Source organism: Melitaea cinxia, chromosome 27, assembly GCF_905220565.1.
Source record: "Melitaea cinxia chromosome 27, ilMelCinx1.1, whole genome shotgun sequence".
In the NCBI taxonomy this organism is placed as follows: Eukaryota; Metazoa; Arthropoda; class Insecta; order Lepidoptera; family Nymphalidae; genus Melitaea; species Melitaea cinxia.
In genome coordinates, this window is record NC_059420.1 from 11,277,141 (window position 1) to 11,300,413 (window position 23,273).

A 23,273-nucleotide genomic window follows, 5' to 3' on the forward strand; every position below is an offset into this window, starting at 1 on the left:
TACGTGTATTATAATATTTTCATTGTTATTATTATTTTGTATTTTCTATTTCGATTATCAGTCTTATTTTATATTTAATCGTGGTAGGAAGGAATCGGATGATGAAAATTATTTCTAATAATAATATAATAAATAGCTCTCGCTATATCTACCTAGTTCGATGTTCGTGTTTTTTTTTTTTTTTTTTTTTAATTTTTGTAGTGTGAAAGGATTTACTTTCATTACCTATATATTTCCTCTTTTCTTTAGTGCTAAAGATTATTATATTATATATAATACATACATTTATTTTGTTTACTTATAGTATTTGTATAATGATACTAGTTAAGAGACAGGTATTGACGTATGAACGTTTGAAACAAACAAAAGTCATAATTACGTATAGAAATATATGATTGGCCCTGAAAAGGGCCTTTTTGTTTTATTTTTTTGTTTTTTCTCGATGTAGACGGTAAAACCGTCCGAGGAAGAAGAAGAACGTGTCGAAATTTACGCACGTTCTCCACGGATCCTGCGCGCCAGTTGAATATCTTTGGGCATGATCGTGACGCGTTTGGCGTGAATGGCGCACAGGTTAGTGTCTTCGAATAGACCGACCAGGTAGGCTTCGCTGGCTTCCTGCAGCGCCATAACCGCCGAACTCTGGAATCGCAGATCAGTCTTGAAATCTTGAGCGATCTCACGGACGAGACGTTGGAATGGCAGTTTGCGAATCAGAAGTTCCGTGCTCTTTTGGTAACGACGGATCTCGCGAAGGGCGACCGTACCGGGCCTGTAACGATGCGGCTTCTTGACTCCTCCGGTGGCGGGCGCGCTCTTACGAGCGGCCTTCGTTGCGAGCTGCTTGCGCGGCGCCTTGCCGCCGGTAGATTTACGAGCAGTCTGCTTAGTACGAGCCATAGCTGAGAGAGATACTAATGAAAAGCTTTCTCGGTAAACGAAAAACTCAAAACGAGAGACGACACTAGTTCGCGGCGTCAACTTCGGAGAGCGAATGAAGCGACGAAACGACGATTCCGCTCTTTTATAGGTTTTACGTATATATAGACGAGTAGGGAACGTACGTATCCGCGCGACTCTTTCGCTCTCTTTCTTTCAGTTATCGTTTGACACCATGTTATTCGTGTTTTTTTTTAATTTATTTATTTATTTATTTTTTTCGTATGATATATGCAGAATTAAACGTTAATTTCGTCCTGACAAGTAAAATATTCGATGGTACGTACGTACGTACGTACGTACGTACGTACGTACGTACGATTAATTCTTTATTTATTTTCGTTTTATTAATCGATTTATACCTTATTATTTATCAATTTATATATATAATTATAATATTTTATGTAAAATATATATATATATATATATATATATATATATATATATATATATATATAAGATATATGTGTGTGTGTGTGTGTATTTTTTTTTTTTTTTTTTTTTATGTAGCTAGTCATTAATAATAAGAGAGAAGCGCAATAATAATGTAAATAAAACGATCGTTTGTATCATTGTCATTATGTCGCCCAACGTCTGCGTGCGACACAATACGACTGTCGTTTAAAAAACATATTAAAAGATTATAATTATATAATAAATTTAAGAATATATATATATATACACATACATACGTTGTTTATGTTTATATATTTTATTCATTTATTATGTATTATGTATGTAAACGCAAATTGAGTGAATATTATAGTAGTTATTGACGTCGTCGATTCGAAGAGAAACATTAAATCAGTAACACATTTATGAAATCTTTAGTGGCCCTGAAAAGGGCCTTTTTTTTTTTGTCTAAGCAGGCACACGATAATTATATCATGCGCTGCTCTTTTCAAGTTTTTAGCGCGTTCACTTGGAGCTCGTGTACTTCGTGACGGCCTTTGTTCCTTCACTGACGGCGTGCTTAGCGAGCTCGCCGGGCAGGAGCAGCCTCACGGAGGTCTGGACCTCCCTCGAGGTGATCGTGGATCTCTTGTTGTAGTGAGCGAGACGCGAAGCTTCGGCGGCGATGCGTTCGAAGATGTCGTTCACGAAAGAGTTCATGATAGACATGGCCTTGCTCGAGATACCGGTATCGGGATGGACTTGCTTGAGAACTTTATAGATATAGATGGCGTAACTCTCCTTCCTCTTGTGCTTCTTCTTCTTTTTGTCCGACTTAGAGATGTTCTTCTGGGCTTTGCCAGATTTCTTAGCGGCTTTCCCGCTTGTCTTGGGCGGCATGGTATAATAATTATTACGTGGTGCGTACCGTTACGAGGACTAGACTCGAATGATATAAAAATTTCCGGCGTTCCGGTGTTTTATCGACTTCATGTCGCTGCCCAGTTACGTCCGTCCAATAGTTACGGGACTATTCGGACCAATGAGAAGTGAGATCGTCGCCGCACGGTGGGGATAGCGACCGATAAACAAGCAAAAGCCCCCCCCCCCCCCCCCCGCACATCGACGTATGAAAAAAAATAATAAATAATAATAATTAAGATTAGAGTACATCTTAATCATTATTATGTGTTGATATGTATGTATTTTATGACGCTGTTACAAATTTCATAACTATGCAAGCTTTTTTTTTTTTTTTTTTTTTTTTTTATTATTCCTAATATCATCTTTTAAATTAAAAAAAAAAAAAAAAAAATTCTCGTTTCACAGTATTAGTAATTACAATAATATTACTCCTCCGAAACGGCTGGATTTTTATGAAATTTTGTTTGCATATCTTATATTTATTGTCTGAGAATCGGCCAACGTTTATTTTTCATACCCCTAATTTATATTGGGTTTAATAAGATTTATAGCATATTTATACGCTATTGTTCGAGTGATATAACATTTAATTCGTAAGAAAATTAAGGCGTGTGTGCTGTGTGTATTATTCTATGTTTGCACGAGAAGGTTTTACGTGCTGCTAAAGAAATAATGAAATAAATAATGACGTCGTCGTTACGTAAGAAACGTAGACAAAAAATTAATAATTTTTTATCGTATTTAGAAGAGATTTGTGGCCCTGAAAAGGGCCGTTTGATTTTCATAGATGTCAATTATCTCGTAGTTAATAGTTTCGCAACGAAAGAGTGACACGACGTAACGAACTATTAGCACGACGATACAGACACAGTTTAATAAATAATTAAGCCTTCTTCTCGGTCTTCTTCGGTAAGAGGACCGCTTGGATGTTCGGGAGGACACCGCCTTGTGCGATGGTGACGCCCGACAGGAGCTTGTTCAATTCCTCGTCGTTACGGATCGCCAGCTGAAGATGTCTCGGTATGATTCTGGTCTTCTTGTTGTCGCGGGCAGCGTTTCCGGCCAACTCGAGAACTTCGGCGGCGAGATATTCCATGACGGCGGCTAGGTAGACGGGAGCGCCGGCACCGACGCGTTCGGCGTAATTTCCCTTCCTCAGCAGTCTGTGTATACGACCGACCGGAAACTGAAGACCGGCGCGGTTCGAACGAGACTTTGCCTTTCCCTTCACTTTACCGCCTTTACCGCGTCCCGACATGCCGATGATATAATTTAATCGAAATAAAATACAAATAAAAGCACACTAAAAACCGATGCAGAACAGTGACGAAAGCGTCCAGTCCGGTGCGGTTGTAGCGAGAGAATTAAATTTTTTAAAACTACTCTGTCGGCTATATATAGAAATCGCCGTTTCGTCGGCGGGTAGGGATACTATAGAGTCGGAAAAAGAGACGGAACACGGCCGGCATTTATCGGTATGTATCGGTTTAATGAAACGGGGATATTAGTTACGCGAATTGTGTAAATTATTGTTGTGATAAAAGAAAATTAATAGTAATAATAATAATATATAATAAATAAATATATAATTATGTAAAAGAATGAGGGTATTACTTCAATTTTTTTTAACCGACTTCAAAAAAAGAAGGTGTTTTTTTTTTTTTTTTTTTTTTTTTTTTTTTTTTTTATTTAATATCAATTTAATCGAAAACCGATGTTTATCACGTGGTCACATTAAAATTTCATCGAGATCTGATTACAACTTTTGGAGTAATCTTTGATAATGCGAATTTACTCGATTTCGAATGTTTTCGTCTATATTCGTTAGTCGTCGATATTATTAATCGATGTCGTTTTTTTTTTTTTTTTTTTTTTTTTTTCGTTTGCCGCCAAATACAATGTCATTTTCATTTAATATACGGCAGTGACGAACGAATCTGTGATGATGCAACGACGTGTTTATTCATGATTTATTATTATTCTATACAAGTGACAAATAATAGACAGCAATTATAACTAATATTGTAAGTGATAAATGCTTTAATTAGTTGTTCTATTGTTACTGTTGTTGTTTACTTTCAATGATAATGAACGTTTGCGGATATTCTATTGTCGTAAATTGTATGATATTATCATTTTATTTTATTTTTTACTTATAGATATGTAGTAGTAACGCGAAAAAGCTTTGTTTGTATACTCGTAGCGTCTGTGTATGTGTTTATAGTATGAGATTTTTTTTTTTCTATTATTTGTTTATTTATTTTATAAATACGATTGTATGGTACACCTATTAATATATTGCGACTCTTTTTGTATATTGACGTCATATGATCGTTTGAAACGTCGCGTAGATACGTAAAAATTTACGATTGCTTTGGGAAGTTTTTGTTAGCCCTGAAAAGGGCTTTTTAGTGTGCGATTAACGCGCCGCACTCGCTTGTATCGACACCCGACTTAGTCGTCTTATTATTCTTCTTCTTCTTTTTCTTTTTCTTTTTCTTCAACATCGTCGTAGTCGTCGCAGCGACATCGCGCCAACGGACGGACGCTGCGGCCGACGGCACGATGACGACGATTACCATGATGGTGATGATGGCAACGAAACGACGACACGCCGAGCGACACCGCGAGGGCGTCGTGAGACGCGTGAAGTTGTTATTGTTGTTGTTTTAACACTTTCGTACGTCACCGGCTTACTTCTTGGCGGCGGCCGCTTTCTTAGCTGCCGCTTTCGACTTGGGCGTCGCTGCGGCTGCCTTCTTCGGTTTAGGAGCTTTTGGCTTCTTAGTGGGCGGTTTGGCACTCTTCTTCGCCTTCGACGCGGCGCCGGCCTTCGCCTTAGAAGGCGTCGCGGCGACGGCCGCCTTCTTCGGCGCCGGCTTCTTCTTAGCGGCGGCGGCTTTTTTGTCCTTAGTCGCTGCCTTCGGTTTGGACTTCGACGGCGATGACGCCGCACCGGCGGAGGCCGCGGCGGCCGCAGCGGCGGCGGCGGCAGCGGCGGCGGCGGCCTTCTTCGCGCCTCCCTTGCCTGCGGCCGAAGCGGACGAGGCTTTCTTCGATTTACCGGACGCGGCCGAAGACGAGGCGCCCTTGCCGCCCGATGCTCCGCCGCCGCTGCCGCCGGCCGGTTTCTTCGATGCGGACGATTTCGATTCGAGCTTAAACGAGCCGGAAGCGCCCTTGCCCTTCGTCTGTATGAGAGCTCCCGATTCCACGGCGCTCTTCAGATACTTCCTGATGAACGGAGCCAGCTTTTCCGAATCGACTTTGTATTGAGCGGCGATATATTTTTTGATCGCTTGCAGAGAGGAACCGCTGCGCTCTTTCAACTCTTTTATCGCGCTGTTTACCATTTCGGATGTCTTAGGGTGTGTGGGCTTAGCCTTCGGCTTCTTGGCGGCGCCGCCCGCGGCGGCCGAAGCCTTAGGCTTCTTCGCCGGGGTCGCGGGTGCTGGGGCTTCGGTCGCTACTGCTGTATCGGCCATTTTTTGTTGTTATTATTATTATTTTTCTTTTTCAATTAAAACACGCACGAACAAACTGTCACACGGATAGAACACGACTCTATTGAGAACTTTTTTACAGAAACGGACGTGTGGACGGACAGAGGTCGCTAGTAGTTCGAAGAGTATCGGCAATACCGTAAGGAGAGCCGCTACGTCGCTAGACAATTTCTCGTACGAACGCTGAAAACTTTTCACTAACAGGTATCTTTTTAAATACGATATTTTCATATTTTATTATGTACGTTTAAAGATCGATAGCACCGAGCGATACCTCGTAAGCCTGTCCGTCGGATGAGAGTCTAACTCGCCTAATAGCTCGCTCGTAGCGAATGATATCGACGTTTAATTTCGATATAGTTCAACGCGTGTACCTCGAGTCCCGTTTAAAAGTTATTTTATTCTATTAAAAACGATTAATATATTCCGATCGATCGACGGATCGAAAGCTAAGATACCTTATTAATAATCTAAAAACGCACATCGCGTATACGATAATTTTCGTACTAATTTAAGGTGTTCGAAGTCGGGCCTCGTAAAACACGACGTTGCAACTCGACACGAGCGATGATAATACCTAAAAACAACCACCGGTACGACGAACGTATCGAATGATATTTATAAAACAAAAAAACAAAAAGAAAAAAAAAAAAAAATTAAAAATAATAGTATAGGTAATTGTGTTGTCGATCCGAAGAGATTATTATCATTTACGAAAACCATTTAGTGAGTGAGTGTGTACATAATATACACGCACGAATAGGGTTAGGGCATTAATCTAAGCGAGCGAAACGGTATTTTCCTTCGAATGCTATATATGTATGTATATTATAACTTAAGCTAGAAATAGGAAAGCGAGATCTCTATAGGAGGTACAAGTCTAATTTAATTTTTACAAAATATACGTACTACGTAATATATCGTTTGTAGTAGAACGAAAACGTATGAGACTCGTATTCTTCCTTCATTTGTAAATATCGCAAGTTAACGTGTATGTATTATTAGAAATAAAGAGTCCCGAGAGGAAATACATGATACTTATTGACATAATAATTATGAAAACAATAATACATACATACGATCTATTATTATTATTTTTGATTTAATTTCATAAATATAAGTAGGTAGGTAGGTACGTGTTCGTTATTATTTCAAAAGTAGGTAAGTAAAAGTTCAAAGAGAGAAAGAAAATAATTTGTTTTGGTAATGATATGTGATAAAAAGAGACGTCTTAGATCGTTAGAAACGTTCGCTAACGTTCAATCGAGCGTGTGTGAAGGAATCATGTGCGGCCCTGAAAAGGGCCTTTTTTTTATTGAAATCATTCGTATTTCAAGTAACAAGAAATACGAATAATAGTATTTAGTCGTTAGTCTAACCGCCGAAACCGTAGAGGGTGCGACCCTGACGTTTGAGGGCGTAAACGACGTCCATAGCGGTCACGGTCTTCCTCTTGGCGTGCTCGGTGTAGGTGACGGCGTCACGGATGACGTTCTCGAGGAACACTTTGAGCACGCCGCGGGTCTCTTCGTATATCAGACCGGAGATACGTTTCACTCCTCCTCTGCGCGCCAGACGACGGATGGCGGGCTTCGTGATACCTTGGATGTTATCACGGAGAACCTTCCTGTGTCTCTTCGCGCCTCCTTTTCCCAGACCCTTTCCACCTTTACCGCGGCCGGTCATTGTTTCGTTAACTTGTTTTGATTTTAAGATTCAGCTCGAAATTCGTCCGTCCGTCGAGTCCTGACGACGATCAGTTAGTGTTTTTCGATCGCACCGTTGCGCTATATTTATAGACATCGCTCTCTCGCCGTCGTCGGAGGGACCTAATTGCCGTGGCTCGGGGTGGGGATGGAGGGTAGCGAGGGGCGTCGCGGGGCGAGGCGGTGTGTGTTTCGTTGGCGATCTCCAATCTCGGATTTTAGGTAAAGAAACATACGTGTATTATAATATTTTCATTGTTATTATTATTTTGTATTTTCTATTTCGATTATCAGTCTTATTTTATATTTAATCGTGGTAGGAAGGAATCGGATGATGAAAATTATTTCTAATAATAATATAATAAATAGCTCTCGCTATATCTACCTAGTTCGATGTTCGTGTTTTTTTTTTTTTTTTTTTTTAATTTTTGTAGTGTGAAAGGATTTACTTTCATTACCTATATATTTCCTCTTTTCTTTAGTGCTAAAGATTATTATATTATATATAATACATACATTTATTTTGTTTACTTATAGTATTTGTATAATGATACTAGTTAAGAGACAGGTATTGACGTATGAACGTTTGAAACAAACAAAAGTCATAATTACGTATAGAAATATATGATTGGCCCTGAAAAGGGCCTTTTTGTTTTATTTTTTTGTTTTTTCTCGATGTAGACGGTAAAACCGTCCGAGGAAGAAGAAGAACGTGTCGAAATTTACGCACGTTCTCCACGGATCCTGCGCGCCAGTTGAATATCTTTGGGCATGATCGTGACGCGTTTGGCGTGAATGGCGCACAGGTTAGTGTCTTCGAATAGACCGACCAGGTAGGCTTCGCTGGCTTCCTGCAGCGCCATAACCGCCGAACTCTGGAATCGCAGATCAGTCTTGAAATCTTGAGCGATCTCACGGACGAGACGTTGGAATGGCAGTTTGCGAATCAGAAGTTCCGTGCTCTTTTGGTAACGACGGATCTCGCGAAGGGCGACCGTACCGGGCCTGTAACGATGCGGCTTCTTGACTCCTCCGGTGGCGGGCGCGCTCTTACGAGCGGCCTTCGTTGCGAGCTGCTTGCGCGGCGCCTTGCCGCCGGTAGATTTACGAGCAGTCTGCTTAGTACGAGCCATAGCTGAGAGAGATACTAATGAAAAGCTTTCTCGGTAAACGAAAAACTCAAAACGAGAGACGACACTAGTTCGCGGCGTCAACTTCGGAGAGCGAATGAAGCGACGAAACGACGATTCCGCTCTTTTATAGGTTTTACGTATATATAGACGAGTAGGGAACGTACGTATCCGCGCGACTCTTTCGCTCTCTTTCTTTCAGTTATCGTTTGACACCATGTTATTCGTGTTTTTTTTTAATTTATTTATTTATTTATTTTTTTCGTATGATATATGCAGAATTAAACGTTAATTTCGTCCTGACAAGTAAAATATTCGATGGTACGTACGTACGTACGTACGTACGTACGTACGTACGTACGATTAATTCTTTATTTATTTTCGTTTTATTAATCGATTTATACCTTATTATTTATCAATTTATATATATAATTATAATATTTTATGTAAAATATATATATATATATATATATATATATATATATATATATATATATAAGATATATGTGTGTGTGTGTGTGTATTTTTTTTTTTTTTTTTTTTTATGTAGCTAGTCATTAATAATAAGAGAGAAGCGCAATAATAATGTAAATAAAACGATCGTTTGTATCATTGTCATTATGTCGCCCAACGTCTGCGTGCGACACAATACGACTGTCGTTTAAAAAACATATTAAAAGATTATAATTATATAATAAATTTAAGAATATATATATATATACACATACATACGTTGTTTATGTTTATATATTTTATTCATTTATTATGTATTATGTATGTAAACGCAAATTGAGTGAATATTATAGTAGTTATTGACGTCGTCGATTCGAAGAGAAACATTAAATCAGTAACACATTTATGAAATCTTTAGTGGCCCTGAAAAGGGCCTTTTTTTTTTTGTCTAAGCAGGCACACGATAATTATATCATGCGCTGCTCTTTTCAAGTTTTTAGCGCGTTCACTTGGAGCTCGTGTACTTCGTGACGGCCTTTGTTCCTTCACTGACGGCGTGCTTAGCGAGCTCGCCGGGCAGGAGCAGCCTCACGGAGGTCTGGACCTCCCTCGAGGTGATCGTGGATCTCTTGTTGTAGTGAGCGAGACGCGAAGCTTCGGCGGCGATGCGTTCGAAGATGTCGTTCACGAAAGAGTTCATGATAGACATGGCCTTGCTCGAGATACCGGTATCGGGATGGACTTGCTTGAGAACTTTATAGATATAGATGGCGTAACTCTCCTTCCTCTTGTGCTTCTTCTTCTTTTTGTCCGACTTAGAGATGTTCTTCTGGGCTTTGCCAGATTTCTTAGCGGCTTTCCCGCTTGTCTTGGGCGGCATGGTATAATAATTATTACGTGGTGCGTACCGTTACGAGGACTAGACTCGAATGATATAAAAATTTCCGGCGTTCCGGTGTTTTATCGACTTCATGTCGCTGCCCAGTTACGTCCGTCCAATAGTTACGGGACTATTCGGACCAATGAGAAGTGAGATCGTCGCCGCACGGTGGGGATAGCGACCGATAAACAAGCAAAAGCCCCCCCCCCCCCCCCCCCCGCACATCGACGTATGAAAAAAAATAATAAATAATAATAATTAAGATTAGAGTACATCTTAATCATTATTATGTGTTGATATGTATGTATTTTATGACGCTGTTACAAATTTCATAACTATGCAAGCTTTTTTTTTTTTTTTTTTTTTTTTTTATTATTCCTAATATCATCTTTTAAATTAAAAAAAAAAAAAAAAAAAATTCTCGTTTCACAGTATTAGTAATTACAATAATATTACTCCTCCGAAACGGCTGGATTTTTATGAAATTTTGTTTGCATATCTTATATTTATTGTCTGAGAATCGGCCAACGTTTATTTTTCATACCCCTAATTTATATTGGGTTTAATAAGATTTATAGCATATTTATACGCTATTGTTCGAGTGATATAACATTTAATTCGTAAGAAAATTAAGGCGTGTGTGCTGTGTGTATTATTCTATGTTTGCACGAGAAGGTTTTACGTGCTGCTAAAGAAATAATGAAATAAATAATGACGTCGTCGTTACGTAAGAAACGTAGACAAAAAATTAATAATTTTTTATCGTATTTAGAAGAGATTTGTGGCCCTGAAAAGGGCCGTTTGATTTTCATAGATGTCAATTATCTCGTAGTTAATAGTTTCGCAACGAAAGAGTGACACGACGTAACGAACTATTAGCACGACGATACAGACACAGTTTAATAAATAATTAAGCCTTCTTCTCGGTCTTCTTCGGTAAGAGGACCGCTTGGATGTTCGGGAGGACACCGCCTTGTGCGATGGTGACGCCCGACAGGAGCTTGTTCAATTCCTCGTCGTTACGGATCGCCAGCTGAAGATGTCTCGGTATGATTCTGGTCTTCTTGTTGTCGCGGGCAGCGTTTCCGGCCAACTCGAGAACTTCGGCGGCGAGATATTCCATGACGGCGGCTAGGTAGACGGGAGCGCCGGCACCGACGCGTTCGGCGTAATTTCCCTTCCTCAGCAGTCTGTGTATACGACCGACCGGAAACTGAAGACCGGCGCGGTTCGAACGAGACTTTGCCTTTCCCTTCACTTTACCGCCTTTACCGCGTCCCGACATGCCGATGATATAATTTAATCGAAATAAAATACAAATAAAAGCACACTAAAAACCGATGCAGAACAGTGACGAAAGCGTCCAGTCCGGTGCGGTTGTAGCGAGAGAATTAAATTTTTTAAAACTACTCTGTCGGCTATATATAGAAATCGCCGTTTCGTCGGCGGGTAGGGATACTATAGAGTCGGAAAAAGAGACGGAACACGGCCGGCATTTATCGGTATGTATCGGTTTAATGAAACGGGGATATTAGTTACGCGAATTGTGTAAATTATTGTTGTGATAAAAGAAAATTAATAGTAATAATAATAATATATAATAAATAAATATATAATTATGTAAAAGAATGAGGGTATTACTTCAATTTTTTTTAACCGACTTCAAAAAAAGAAGGTGTTTTTTTTTTTTTTGTTTTTTTTTTTTTTTTTTTTTATTTAATATCAATTTAATCGAAAACCGATGTTTATCACGTGGTCACATTAAAATTTCATCGAGATCTGATTACAACTTTTGGAGTAATCTTTGATAATGCGAATTTACTCGATTTCGAATGTTTTCGTCTATATTCGTTAGTCGTCGATATTATTAATCGATGTCGTTTTTTTTTTTTTTTTTTTTTTTTTTTCGTTTGCCGCCAAATACAATGTCATTTTCATTTAATATACGGCAGTGACGAACGAATCTGTGATGATGCAACGACGTGTTTATTCATGATTTATTATTATTCTATACAAGTGACAAATAATAGACAGCAATTATAACTAATATTGTAAGTGATAAATGCTTTAATTAGTTGTTCTATTGTTACTGTTGTTGTTTACTTTCAATGATAATGAACGTTTGCGGATATTCTATTGTCGTAAATTGTATGATATTATCATTTTATTTTATTTTTTACTTATAGATATGTAGTAGTAACGCGAAAAAGCTTTGTTTGTATACTCGTAGCGTCTGTGTATGTGTTTATAGTATGAGATTTTTTTTTTTCTATTATTTGTTTATTTATTTTATAAATACGATTGTATGGTACACCTATTAATATATTGCGACTCTTTTTGTATATTGACGTCATATGATCGTTTGAAACGTCGCGTAGATACGTAAAAATTTACGATTGCTTTGGGAAGTTTTTGTTAGCCCTGAAAAGGGCTTTTTAGTGTGCGATTAACGCGCCGCACTCGCTTGTATCGACACCCGACTTAGTCGTCTTATTATTCTTCTTCTTCTTTTTCTTTTTCTTTTTCTTCAACATCGTCGTAGTCGTCGCAGCGACATCGCGCCAACGGACGGACGCTGCGGCCGACGGCACGATGACGACGATTACCATGATGGTGATGATGGCAACGAAACGACGACACGCCGAGCGACACCGCGAGGGCGTCGTGAGACGCGTGAAGTTGTTATTGTTGTTGTTTTAACACTTTCGTACGTCACCGGCTTACTTCTTGGCGGCGGCCGCTTTCTTAGCTGCCGCTTTCGACTTGGGCGTCGCTGCGGCTGCCTTCTTCGGTTTAGGAGCTTTTGGCTTCTTAGTGGGCGGTTTGGCACTCTTCTTCGCCTTCGACGCGGCGCCGGCCTTCGCCTTAGAAGGCGTCGCGGCGACGGCCGCCTTCTTCGGCGCCGGCTTCTTCTTAGCGGCGGCGGCTTTTTTGTCCTTAGTCGCTGCCTTCGGTTTGGACTTCGACGGCGATGACGCCGCACCGGCGGAGGCCGCGGCGGCCGCAGCGGCGGCGGCGGCAGCGGCGGCGGCGGCCTTCTTCGCGCCTCCCTTGCCTGCGGCCGAAGCGGACGAGGCTTTCTTCGATTTACCGGACGCGGCCGAAGACGAGGCGCCCTTGCCGCCCGATGCTCCGCCGCCGCTGCCGCCGGCCGGTTTCTTCGATGCGGACGATTTCGATTCGAGCTTAAACGAGCCGGAAGCGCCCTTGCCCTTCGTCTGTATGAGAGCTCCCGATTCCACGGCGCTCTTCAGATACTTCCTGATGAACGGAGCCAGCTTTTCCGAATCGACTTTGTATTGAGCGGCGATATATTTTTTGATCGCTTGCAGAGAGGAACCGCTGCGCTCTTTCAACTCTTTTATCGCGCTGTTTACCATTTCGGATGTCTTAGGGTGTGTGGGCTTAGCCTTCGGCTTCTTGGCGGCGCCGCCCGCGGCGGCCGAAGCCTTAGGCTTCTTCGCCGGGGTCGCGGGTGCTGGGGCTTCGGTCGCTACTGCTGTATCGGCCATTTTTTGTTGTTATTATTATTATTTTTCTTTTTCAATTAAAACACGCACGAACAAACTGTCACACGGATAGAACACGACTCTATTGAGAACTTTTTTACAGAAACGGACGTGTGGACGGACAGAGGTCGCTAGTAGTTCGAAGAGTATCGGCAATACCGTAAGGAGAGCCGCTACGTCGCTAGACAATTTCTCGTACGAACGCTGAAAACTTTTCACTAACAGGTATCTTTTTAAATACGATATTTTCATATTTTATTATGTACGTTTAAAGATCGATAGCACCGAGCGATACCTCGTAAGCCTGTCCGTCGGATGAGAGTCTAACTCGCCTAATAGCTCGCTCGTAGCGAATGATATCGACGTTTAATTTCGATATAGTTCAACGCGTGTACCTCGAGTCCCGTTTAAAAGTTATTTTATTCTATTAAAAACGATTAATATATTCCGATCGATCGACGGATCGAAAGCTAAGATACCTTATTAATAATCTAAAAACGCACATCGCGTATACGATAATTTTCGTACTAATTTAAGGTGTTCGAAGTCGGGCCTCGTAAAACACGACGTTGCAACTCGACACGAGCGATGATAATACCTAAAAACAACCACCGGTACGACGAACGTATCGAATGATATTTATAAAACAAAAAAACAAAAAGAAAAAAAAAAAAAATTAAAAATAATAGTATAGGTAATTGTGTTGTCGATCCGAAGAGATTATTATCATTTACGAAAACCATTTAGTGAGTGAGTGTGTACATAATATACACGCACGAATAGGGTTAGGGCATTAATCTAAGCGAGCGAAACGGTATTTTCCTTCGAATGCTATATATGTATGTATATTATAACTTAAGCTAGAAATAGGAAAGCGAGATCTCTATAGGAGGTACAAGTCTAATTTAATTTTTACAAAATATACGTACTACGTAATATATCGTTTGTAGTAGAACGAAAACGTATGAGACTCGTATTCTTCCTTCATTTGTAAATATCGCAAGTTAACGTGTATGTATTATTAGAAATAAAGAGTCCCGAGAGGAAATACATGATACTTATTGACATAATAATTATGAAAACAATAATACATACATACGATCTATTATTATTATTTTTGATTTAATTTCATAAATATAAGTAGGTAGGTAGGTACGTGTTCGTTATTATTTCAAAAGTAGGTAAGTAAAAGTTCAAAGAGAGAAAGAAAATAATTTGTTTTGGTAATGATATGTGATAAAAAGAGACGTCTTAGATCGTTAGAAACGTTCGCTAACGTTCAATCGAGCGTGTGTGAAGGAATCATGTGCGGCCCTGAAAAGGGCCTTTTTTTTATTGAAATCATTCGTATTTCAAGTAACAAGAAATACGAATAATAGTATTTAGTCGTTAGTCTAACCGCCGAAACCGTAGAGGGTGCGACCCTGACGTTTGAGGGCGTAAACGACGTCCATAGCGGTCACGGTCTTCCTCTTGGCGTGCTCGGTGTAGGTGACGGCGTCACGGATGACGTTCTCGAGGAACACTTTGAGCACGCCGCGGGTCTCTTCGTATATCAGACCGGAGATACGTTTCACTCCTCCTCTGCGCGCCAGACGACGGATGGCGGGCTTCGTGATACCTTGGATGTTATCACGGAGAACCTTCCTGTGTCTCTTCGCGCCTCCTTTTCCCAGACCCTTTCCACCTTTACCGCGGCCGGTCATTGTTTCGTTAACTTGTTTTGATTTTAAGATTCAGCTCGAAATTCGTCCGTCCGTCGAGTCCTGACGACGATCAGTTAGTGTTTTTCGATCGCACCGTTGCGCTATATTTATAGACATCGCTCTCATCGCCGTCGTCGGAGGGACCTAATTGCCGTGGCTCGGGGTGGGGATGGAGGGTAGCGAGGGGCGTCGCGGGGCGAGGCGGTGTGTGTTTCGTTGGCGATCTCCAATCTCGGATTTTAGGTAAAGAAACATACGTGTATTATAATATTTTCATTGTTATTATTATTTTGTATTTTCTATTTCGATTATCAGTCTTATTTTATATTTAATCGTGGTAGGAAGGAATCGGATGATGAAAATTATTTCTAATAATAATATAATAAATAGCTCTCGCTATATCTACCTAGTTCGATGTTCGTGTTTTTTTTTTTTTTTTTTTTTAATTTTTGTAGTGTGAAAGGATTTACTTTCATTACCTATATATTTCCTCTTTTCTTTAGTGCTAAAGATTATTATATTATATATAATACATACATTTATTTTGTTTACTTATAGTATTTGTATAATGATACTAGTTAAGAGACAGGTATTGACGTATGAACGTTTGAAACAAACAAAAGTCATAATTACGTATAGAAATATATGATTGGCCCTGAAAAGGGCCTTTTTGTTTTATTTTTTTGTTTTTTCTCGATGTAGACGGTAAAACCGTCCGAGGAAGAAGAAGAACGTGTCGAAATTTACGCACGTTCTCCACGGATCCTGCGCGCCAGTTGAATATCTTTGGGCATGATCGTGACGCGTTTGGCGTGAATGGCGCACAGGTTAGTGTCTTCGAATAGACCGACCAGGTAGGCTTCGCTGGCTTCCTGCAGCGCCATAACCGCCGAACTCTGGAATCGCAGATCAGTCTTGAAATCTTGAGCGATCTCACGGACGAGACGTTGGAATGGCAGTTTGCGAATCAGAAGTTCCGTGCTCTTTTGGTAACGACGGATCTCGCGAAGGGCGACCGTACCGGGCCTGTAACGATGCGGCTTCTTGACTCCTCCGGTGGCGGGCGCGCTCTTACGAGCGGCCTTCGTTGCGAGCTGCTTGCGCGGCGCCTTGCCGCCGGTAGATTTACGAGCAGTCTGCTTAGTACGAGCCATAGCTGAGAGAGATACTAATGAAAAGCTTTCTCGGTAAACGAAAAACTCAAAACGAGAGACGACACTAGTTCGCGGCGTCAACTTCGGAGAGCGAATGAAGCGACGAAACGACGATTCCGCTCTTTTATAGGTTTTACGTATATATAGACGAGTAGGGAACGTACGTATCCGCGCGACTCTTTCGCTCTCTTTCTTTCAGTTATCGTTTGACACCATGTTATTCGTGTTTTTTTTTAATTTATTTATTTATTTATTTTTTTCGTATGATATATGCAGAATTAAACGTTAATTTCGTCCTGACAAGTAAAATATTCGATGGTACGTACGTACGTACGTACGTACGTACGTACGTACGTACGATTAATTCTTTATTTATTTTCGTTTTATTAATCGATTTATACCTTATTATTTATCAATTTATATATATAATTATAATATTTTATGTAAAATATATATATATATATATATATATATATATATATATATATATATATAAGATATATGTGTGTGTGTGTGTGTATTTTTTTTTTTTTTTTTTTTTATGTAGCTAGTCATTAATAATAAGAGAGAAGCGCAATAATAATGTAAATAAAACGATCGTTTGTATCATTGTCATTATGTCGCCCAACGTCTGCGTGCGACACAATACGACTGTCGTTTAAAAAACATATTAAAAGATTATAATTATATAATAAATTTAAGAATATATATATATATACACATACATACGTTGTTTATGTTTATATATTTTATTCATTTATTATGTATTATGTATGTAAACGCAAATTGAGTGAATATTATAGTAGTTATTGACGTCGTCGATTCGAAGAGAAACATTAAATCAGTAACACATTTATGAAATCTTTAGTGGCCCTGAAAAGGGCCTTTTTTTTTTTGTCTAAGCAGGCACACGATAATTATATCATGCGCTGCTCTTTTCAAGTTTTTAGCGCGTTCACTTGGAGCTCGTGTACTTCGTGACGGCCTTTGTTCCTTCACTGACGGCGTGCTTAGCGAGCTCGCCGGGCAGGAGCAGCCTCACGGAGGTCTGGACCTCCCTCGAGGTGATCGTGGATCTCTTGTTGTAGTGAGCGAGACGCGAAGCTTCGGCGGCGATGCGTTCGAAGATGTCGTTCACGAAAGAGTTCATGATAGACATGGCCTTGCTCGAGATACCGGTATCGGGATGGACTTGCTTGAGAACTTTATAGATATAGATGGCGTAACTCTCCTTCCTCTTGTGCTTCTTCTTCTTTTTGTCCGACTTAGAGATGTTCTTCTGGGCTTTGCCAGATTTCTTAGCGGCTTTCCCGCTTGTCTTGGGCGGCATGGTATAATAATTATTACGTGGTGCGTACCGTTACGAGGACTAGACTCGAATGATATAAAAATTTCCGGCGTTCCGGTGTTTTATCGACTTCATGTCGCTGCCCAGTTACGTCCGTCCAATAGTTACGGGACTATTCGGACCAATGAGAAGTGAGATCGTCGCCGCACGGTGGGGATAGCGACCGATAAACAAGCAAAAGCCCCCCCCCCCCCCCCCCCCGCACATCGACGTATGAAAAAAAATAATAAATAATAATAATTAAGATTAGAGTACATCTTAATCATTATTATGTGTTGATATGTATGTATTTTATGACGCTGTTACAAATTTCATAACTATGCAAGCTTTTTTTTTTTTTTTTTTTTTTTTTTATTATTCCTAATATCATCTTTTAAATTAAAAAAAAAAAAAAAAAAATTCTCGTTTCACAGTATTAGTAATTACAATAATATTACTCCTCCGAAACGGCTGGATTTTTATGAAATTTTGTTTGCATATCTTATATTTATTGTCTGAGAATCGGCCAACGTTTATTTTTCATACCCCTAATTTATATTGGGTTTAATAAGATTTATAGCATATTTATACGCTATTGTTCGAGTGATATAACATTTAATTCGTAAGAAAATTAAGGCGTGTGTGCTGTGTGTATTATTCTATGTTTGCACGAGAAGGTTTTACGTGCTGCTAAAGAAATAATGAAATAAATAATGACGTCGTCGTTACGTAAGAAACGTAGACAAAAAATTAATAATTTTTTATCGTATTTAGAAGAGATTTGTGGCCCTGAAAAGGGCCGTTTGATTTTCATAGATGTCAATTATCTCGTAGTTAATAGTTTCGCAACGAAAGAGTGACACGACGTAACGAACTATTAGCACGACGATACAGACACAGTTTAATAAATAATTAAGCCTTCTTCTCGGTCTTCTTCGGTAAGAGGACCGCTTGGATGTTCGGGAGGACACCGCCTTGTGCGATGGTGACGCCCGACAGGAGCTTGTTCAATTCCTCGTCGTTACGGATCGCCAGCTGAAGATGTCTCGGTATGATTCTGGTCTTCTTGTTGTCGCGGGCAGCGTTTCCGGCCAACTCGAGAACTTCGGCGGCGAGATATTCCATGACGGCGGCTAGGTAGACGGGAGCGCCGGCACCGACGCGTTCGGCGTAATTTCCCTTCCTCAGCAGTCTGTGTATACGACCGACCGGAAACTGAAGACCGGCGCGGTTCGAACGAGACTTTGCCTTTCCCTTCACTTTACCGCCTTTACCGCGTCCCGACATGCCGATGATATAATTTAATCGAAATAAAATACAAATAAAAGCACACTAAAAACCGATGCAGAACAGTGACGAAAGCGTCCAGTCCGGTGCGGTTGTAGCGAGAGAATTAAATTTTTTAAAACTACTCTGTCGGCTATATATAGAAATCGCCGTTTCGTCGGCGGGTAGGGATACTATAGAGTCGGAAAAAGAGACGGAACACGGCCGGCATTTATCGGTATGTATCGGTTTAATGAAACGGGGATATTAGTTACGCGAATTGTGTAAATTATTGTTGTGATAAAAGAAAATTAATAGTAATAATAATAATATATAATAAATAAATATATAATTATGTAAAAGAATGAGGGTATTACTTCAATTTTTTTTAACCGACTTCAAAAAAAGAAGGTGTTTTTTTTTTTTTTGTTTTTTTTTTTTTTTTTTTTTTTTTTATATCAATTTAATCGAAAACCGATGTTTATCACGTGGTCACATTAAAATTTCATCGAGATCTGATTACAACTTTTGGAGTAATCTTTGATAATGCGAATTTACTCGATTTCGAATGTTTTCGTCTATATTCGTTAGTCGTCGATATTATTAATCGATGTCGTTTTTTTTTTTTTTTTTTTTTTTTTTTTCGTTTGCCGCCAAATACAATGTCATTTTCATTTAATATACGGCAGTGACGAACGAATCTGTGATGATGCAACGACGTGTTTATTCATGATTTATTATTATTCTATACAAGTGACAAATAATAGACAGCAATTATAACTAATATTGTAAGTGATAAATGCTTTAATTAGTTGTTCTATTGTTACTGTTGTTGTTTACTTTCAATGATAATGAACGTTTGCGGATATTCTATTGTCGTAAATTGTATGATATTATCATTTTATTTTATTTTTTACTTATAGATATGTAGTAGTAACGCGAAAAAGCTTTGTTTGTATACTCGTAGCGTCTGTGTATGTGTTTATAGTATGAGATTTTTTTTTTTCTATTATTTGTTTATTTATTTTATAAATACGATTGTATGGTACACCTATTAATATATTGCGACTCTTTTTGTATATTGACGTCATATGATCGTTTGAAACGTCGCGTAGATACGTAAAAATTTACGATTGCTTTGGGAAGTTTTTGTTAGCCCTGAAAAGGGCTTTTTAGTGTGCGATTAACGCGCCGCACTCGCTTGTATCGACACCCGACTTAGTCGTCTTATTATTCTTCTTCTTCTTTTTCTTTTTCTTTTTCTTCAACATCGTCGTAGTCGTCGCAGCGACATCGCGCCAACGGACGGACGCTGCGGCCGACGGCACGATGACGACGATTACCATGATGGTGATGATGGCAACGAAACGACGACACGCCGAGCGACACCGCGAGGGCGTCGTGAGACGCGTGAAGTTGTTATTGTTGTTGTTTTAACACTTTCGTACGTCACCGGCTTACTTCTTGGCGGCGGCCGCTTTCTTAGCTGCCGCTTTCGACTTGGGCGTCGCTGCGGCTGCCTTCTTCGGTTTAGGAGCTTTTGGCTTCTTAGTGGGCGGTTTGGCACTCTTCTTCGCCTTCGACGCGGCGCCGGCCTTCGCCTTAGAAGGCGTCGCGGCGACGGCCGCCTTCTTCGGCGCCGGCTTCTTCTTAGCGGCGGCGGCTTTTTTGTCCTTAGTCGCTGCCTTCGGTTTGGACTTCGACGGCGATGACGCCGCACCGGCGGAGGCCGCGGCGGCCGCAGCGGCGGCGGCGGCAGCGGCGGCGGCGGCCTTCTTCGCGCCTCCCTTGCCTGCGGCCGAAGCGGACGAGGCTTTCTTCGATTTACCGGACGCGGCCGAAGACGAGGCGCCCTTGCCGCCCGATGCTCCGCCGCCGCTGCCGCCGGCCGGTTTCTTCGATGCGGACGATTTCGATTCGAGCTTAAACGAGCCGGAAGCGCCCTTGCCCTTCGTCTGTATGAGAGCTCCCGATTCCACGGCGCTCTTCAGATACTTCCTGATGAACGGAGCCAGCTTTTCCGAATCGACTTTGTATTGAGCGGCGATATATTTTTTGATCGCTTGCAGAGAGGAACCGCTGCGCTCTTTCAACTCTTTTATCGCGCTGTTTACCATTTCGGATGTCTTAGGGTGTGTGGGCTTAGCCTTCGGCTTCTTGGCGGCGCCGCCCGCGGCGGCCGAAGCCTTAGGCTTCTTCGCCGGGGTCGCGGGTGCTGGGGCTTCGGTCGCTACTGCTGTATCGGCCATTTTTTGTTGTTATTATTATTATTTTTCTTTTTCAATTAAAACACGCACGAACAAACTGTCACACGGATAGAACACGACTCTATTGAGAACTTTTTTACAGAAACGGACGTGTGGACGGACAGAGGTCGCTAGTAGTTCGAAGAGTATCGGCAATACCGTAAGGAGAGCCGCTACGTCGCTAGACAATTTCTCGTACGAACGCTGAAAACTTTTCACTAACAGGTATCTTTTTAAATACGATATTTTCATATTTTATTATGTACGTTTAAAGATCGATAGCACCGAGCGATACCTCGTAAGCCTGTCCGTCGGATGAGAGTCTAACTCGCCTAATAGCTCGCTCGTAGCGAATGATATCGACGTTTAATTTCGATATAGTTCAACGCGTGTACCTCGAGTCCCGTTTAAAAGTTATTTTATTCTATTAAAAACGATTAATATATTCCGATCGATCGACGGATCGAAAGCTAAGATACCTTATTAATAATCTAAAAACGCACATCGCGTATACGATAATTTTCGTACTAATTTAAGGTGTTCGAAGTCGGGCCTCGTAAAACACGACGTTGCAACTCGACACGAGCGATGATAATACCTAAAAACAACCACCGGTACGACGAACGTATCGAATGATATTTATAAAACAAAAAAACAAAAAGAAAAAAAAAAAAAATTAAAAATAATAGTATAGGTAATTGTGTTGTCGATCCGAAGAGATTATTATCATTTACGAAAACCATTTAGTGAGTGAGTGTGTACATAATATACACGCACGAATAGGGTTAGGGCATTAATCTAAGCGAGCGAAACGGTATTTTCCTTCGAATGCTATATATGTATGTATATTATAACTTAAGCTAGAAATAGGAAAGCGAGATCTCTATAGGAGGTACAAGTCTAATTTAATTTTTACAAAATATACGTACTACGTAATATATCGTTTGTAGTAGAACGAAAACGTATGAGACTCGTATTCTTCCTTCATTTGTAAATATCGCAAGTTAACGTGTATGTATTATTAGAAATAAAGAGTCCCGAGAGGAAATACATGATACTTATTGACATAATAATTATGAAAACAATAATACATACATACGATCTATTATTATTATTTTTGATTTAATTTCATAAATATAAGTAGGTAGGTAGGTACGTGTTCGTTATTATTTCAAAAGTAGGTAAGTAAAAGTTCAAAGAGAGAAAGAAAATAATTTGTTTTGGTAATGATATGTGATAAAAAGAGACGTCTTAGATCGTTAGAAACGTTCGCTAACGTTCAATCGAGCGTGTGTGAAGGAATCATGTGCGGCCCTGAAAAGGGCCTTTTTTTTATTGAAATCATTCGTATTTCAAGTAACAAGAAATACGAATAATAGTATTTAGTCGTTAGTCTAACCGCCGAAACCGTAGAGGGTGCGACCCTGACGTTTGAGGGCGTAAACGACGTCCATAGCGGTCACGGTCTTCCTCTTGGCGTGCTCGGTGTAGGTGACGGCGTCACGGATGACGTTCTCGAGGAACACTTTGAGCACGCCGCGGGTCTCTTCGTATATCAGACCGGAGATACGTTTCACTCCTCCTCTGCGCGCCAGACGACGGATGGCGGGCTTCGTGATACCTTGGATGTTATCACGGAGAACCTTCCTGTGTCTCTTCGCGCCTCCTTTTCCCAGACCCTTTCCACCTTTACCGCGGCCGGTCATTGTTTCGTTAACTTGTTTTGATTTTAAGATTCAGCTCGAAATTCGTCCGTCCGTCGAGTCCTGACGACGATCAGTTAGTGTTTTTCGATCGCACCGTTGCGCTATATTTATAGACATCGCTCTCTCGCCGTCGTCGGAGGGACCTAATTGCCGTGGCTCGGGGTGGGGATGGAGGGTAGCGAGGGGCGTCGCGGGGCGAGGCGGTGTTGTGTTTCGTTGGCGATCTCCAATCTCGGATTTTAGGTAAAGAAACATACGTGTATTATAATATTTTCATTGTTATTATTATTTTGTATTTTCTATTTCGATTATCAGTCTTATTTTATATTTAATCGTGGTAGGAAGGAATCGGATGATGAAAATTATTTCTAATAATAATATAATAAATAGCTCTCGCTATATCTACCTAGTTCGATGTTCGTGTTTTTTTT

The 23,273-nt window shown here is 40.5% G+C and overlaps 12 protein-coding genes across 12 annotated transcripts; all 12 read right to left on the reverse strand.

The window, feature by feature from the left end:
- Positions 1 to 1,628: 1,628 nt before the first annotated feature.
- Positions 1,629 to 2,430, reverse strand: LOC123666834 (histone H2B). The gene has a single exon (XM_045600858.1). The coding sequence runs from the start codon at positions 2,230 to 2,232 to the stop codon at positions 1,858 to 1,860; it is 375 nt and encodes a 124-aa protein (XP_045456814.1). The 5' UTR covers positions 2,233 to 2,430; the 3' UTR covers positions 1,629 to 1,857.
- Positions 2,431 to 2,720: 290 nt separating this feature from the next.
- Positions 2,721 to 3,856, reverse strand: LOC123666829 (histone H2A). Its single transcript, XM_045600853.1, has one exon. The coding sequence runs from the start codon at positions 3,512 to 3,514 to the stop codon at positions 3,140 to 3,142; it is 375 nt and encodes a 124-aa protein (XP_045456809.1). The 5' UTR covers positions 3,515 to 3,856; the 3' UTR covers positions 2,721 to 3,139.
- A 410-nt stretch (positions 3,857 to 4,266) lies between these two features.
- On the reverse strand, positions 4,267 to 6,860 carry LOC123666825 (histone H1B-like). Its single transcript, XM_045600848.1, has one exon. The coding sequence runs from the start codon at positions 5,739 to 5,741 to the stop codon at positions 4,950 to 4,952; it is 792 nt and encodes a 263-aa protein (XP_045456804.1). The 5' UTR covers positions 5,742 to 6,860; the 3' UTR covers positions 4,267 to 4,949.
- Positions 6,861 to 6,957: 97 nt separating this feature from the next.
- On the reverse strand, positions 6,958 to 7,656 carry LOC123666837 (histone H4). The gene has a single exon (XM_045600860.1). It carries the CDS (start codon positions 7,443 to 7,445, stop codon positions 7,134 to 7,136), a length of 312 nt encoding a protein of 103 aa, XP_045456816.1. The 5' UTR covers positions 7,446 to 7,656; the 3' UTR covers positions 6,958 to 7,133.
- Positions 7,657 to 9,324: 1,668 nt separating this feature from the next.
- LOC123666832 (histone H2B) lies at positions 9,325 to 10,148 on the reverse strand. Its single transcript, XM_045600856.1, has one exon. The coding sequence runs from the start codon at positions 9,926 to 9,928 to the stop codon at positions 9,554 to 9,556; it is 375 nt and encodes a 124-aa protein (XP_045456812.1). The 5' UTR covers positions 9,929 to 10,148; the 3' UTR covers positions 9,325 to 9,553.
- A 271-nt stretch (positions 10,149 to 10,419) lies between these two features.
- LOC123666831 (histone H2A) lies at positions 10,420 to 11,555 on the reverse strand. Its single transcript, XM_045600855.1, has one exon. It carries the CDS (start codon positions 11,211 to 11,213, stop codon positions 10,839 to 10,841), a length of 375 nt encoding a protein of 124 aa, XP_045456811.1. The 5' UTR covers positions 11,214 to 11,555; the 3' UTR covers positions 10,420 to 10,838.
- Positions 11,556 to 11,965: 410 nt separating this feature from the next.
- Positions 11,966 to 14,558, reverse strand: LOC123666823 (histone H1B-like). The gene has a single exon (XM_045600847.1). It carries the CDS (start codon positions 13,438 to 13,440, stop codon positions 12,649 to 12,651), a length of 792 nt encoding a protein of 263 aa, XP_045456803.1. The 5' UTR covers positions 13,441 to 14,558; the 3' UTR covers positions 11,966 to 12,648.
- Positions 14,559 to 14,655: 97 nt separating this feature from the next.
- Positions 14,656 to 15,254, reverse strand: LOC123666840 (histone H4). Its single transcript, XM_045600864.1, has one exon. The coding sequence runs from the start codon at positions 15,141 to 15,143 to the stop codon at positions 14,832 to 14,834; it is 312 nt and encodes a 103-aa protein (XP_045456820.1). The 5' UTR covers positions 15,144 to 15,254; the 3' UTR covers positions 14,656 to 14,831.
- A 1,769-nt stretch (positions 15,255 to 17,023) lies between these two features.
- On the reverse strand, positions 17,024 to 17,847 carry LOC123666833 (histone H2B). The gene has a single exon (XM_045600857.1). The coding sequence runs from the start codon at positions 17,625 to 17,627 to the stop codon at positions 17,253 to 17,255; it is 375 nt and encodes a 124-aa protein (XP_045456813.1). The 5' UTR covers positions 17,628 to 17,847; the 3' UTR covers positions 17,024 to 17,252.
- A 270-nt stretch (positions 17,848 to 18,117) lies between these two features.
- On the reverse strand, positions 18,118 to 19,253 carry LOC123666830 (histone H2A). Its single transcript, XM_045600854.1, has one exon. It carries the CDS (start codon positions 18,909 to 18,911, stop codon positions 18,537 to 18,539), a length of 375 nt encoding a protein of 124 aa, XP_045456810.1. The 5' UTR covers positions 18,912 to 19,253; the 3' UTR covers positions 18,118 to 18,536.
- A 411-nt stretch (positions 19,254 to 19,664) lies between these two features.
- Positions 19,665 to 22,257, reverse strand: LOC123666826 (histone H1B-like). Its single transcript, XM_045600849.1, has one exon. It carries the CDS (start codon positions 21,137 to 21,139, stop codon positions 20,348 to 20,350), a length of 792 nt encoding a protein of 263 aa, XP_045456805.1. The 5' UTR covers positions 21,140 to 22,257; the 3' UTR covers positions 19,665 to 20,347.
- Positions 22,258 to 22,354: 97 nt separating this feature from the next.
- Positions 22,355 to 22,978, reverse strand: LOC123666838 (histone H4). Its single transcript, XM_045600861.1, has one exon. It carries the CDS (start codon positions 22,840 to 22,842, stop codon positions 22,531 to 22,533), a length of 312 nt encoding a protein of 103 aa, XP_045456817.1. The 5' UTR covers positions 22,843 to 22,978; the 3' UTR covers positions 22,355 to 22,530.
- Between the last annotated feature and the right edge of the window lie 295 nt (positions 22,979 to 23,273).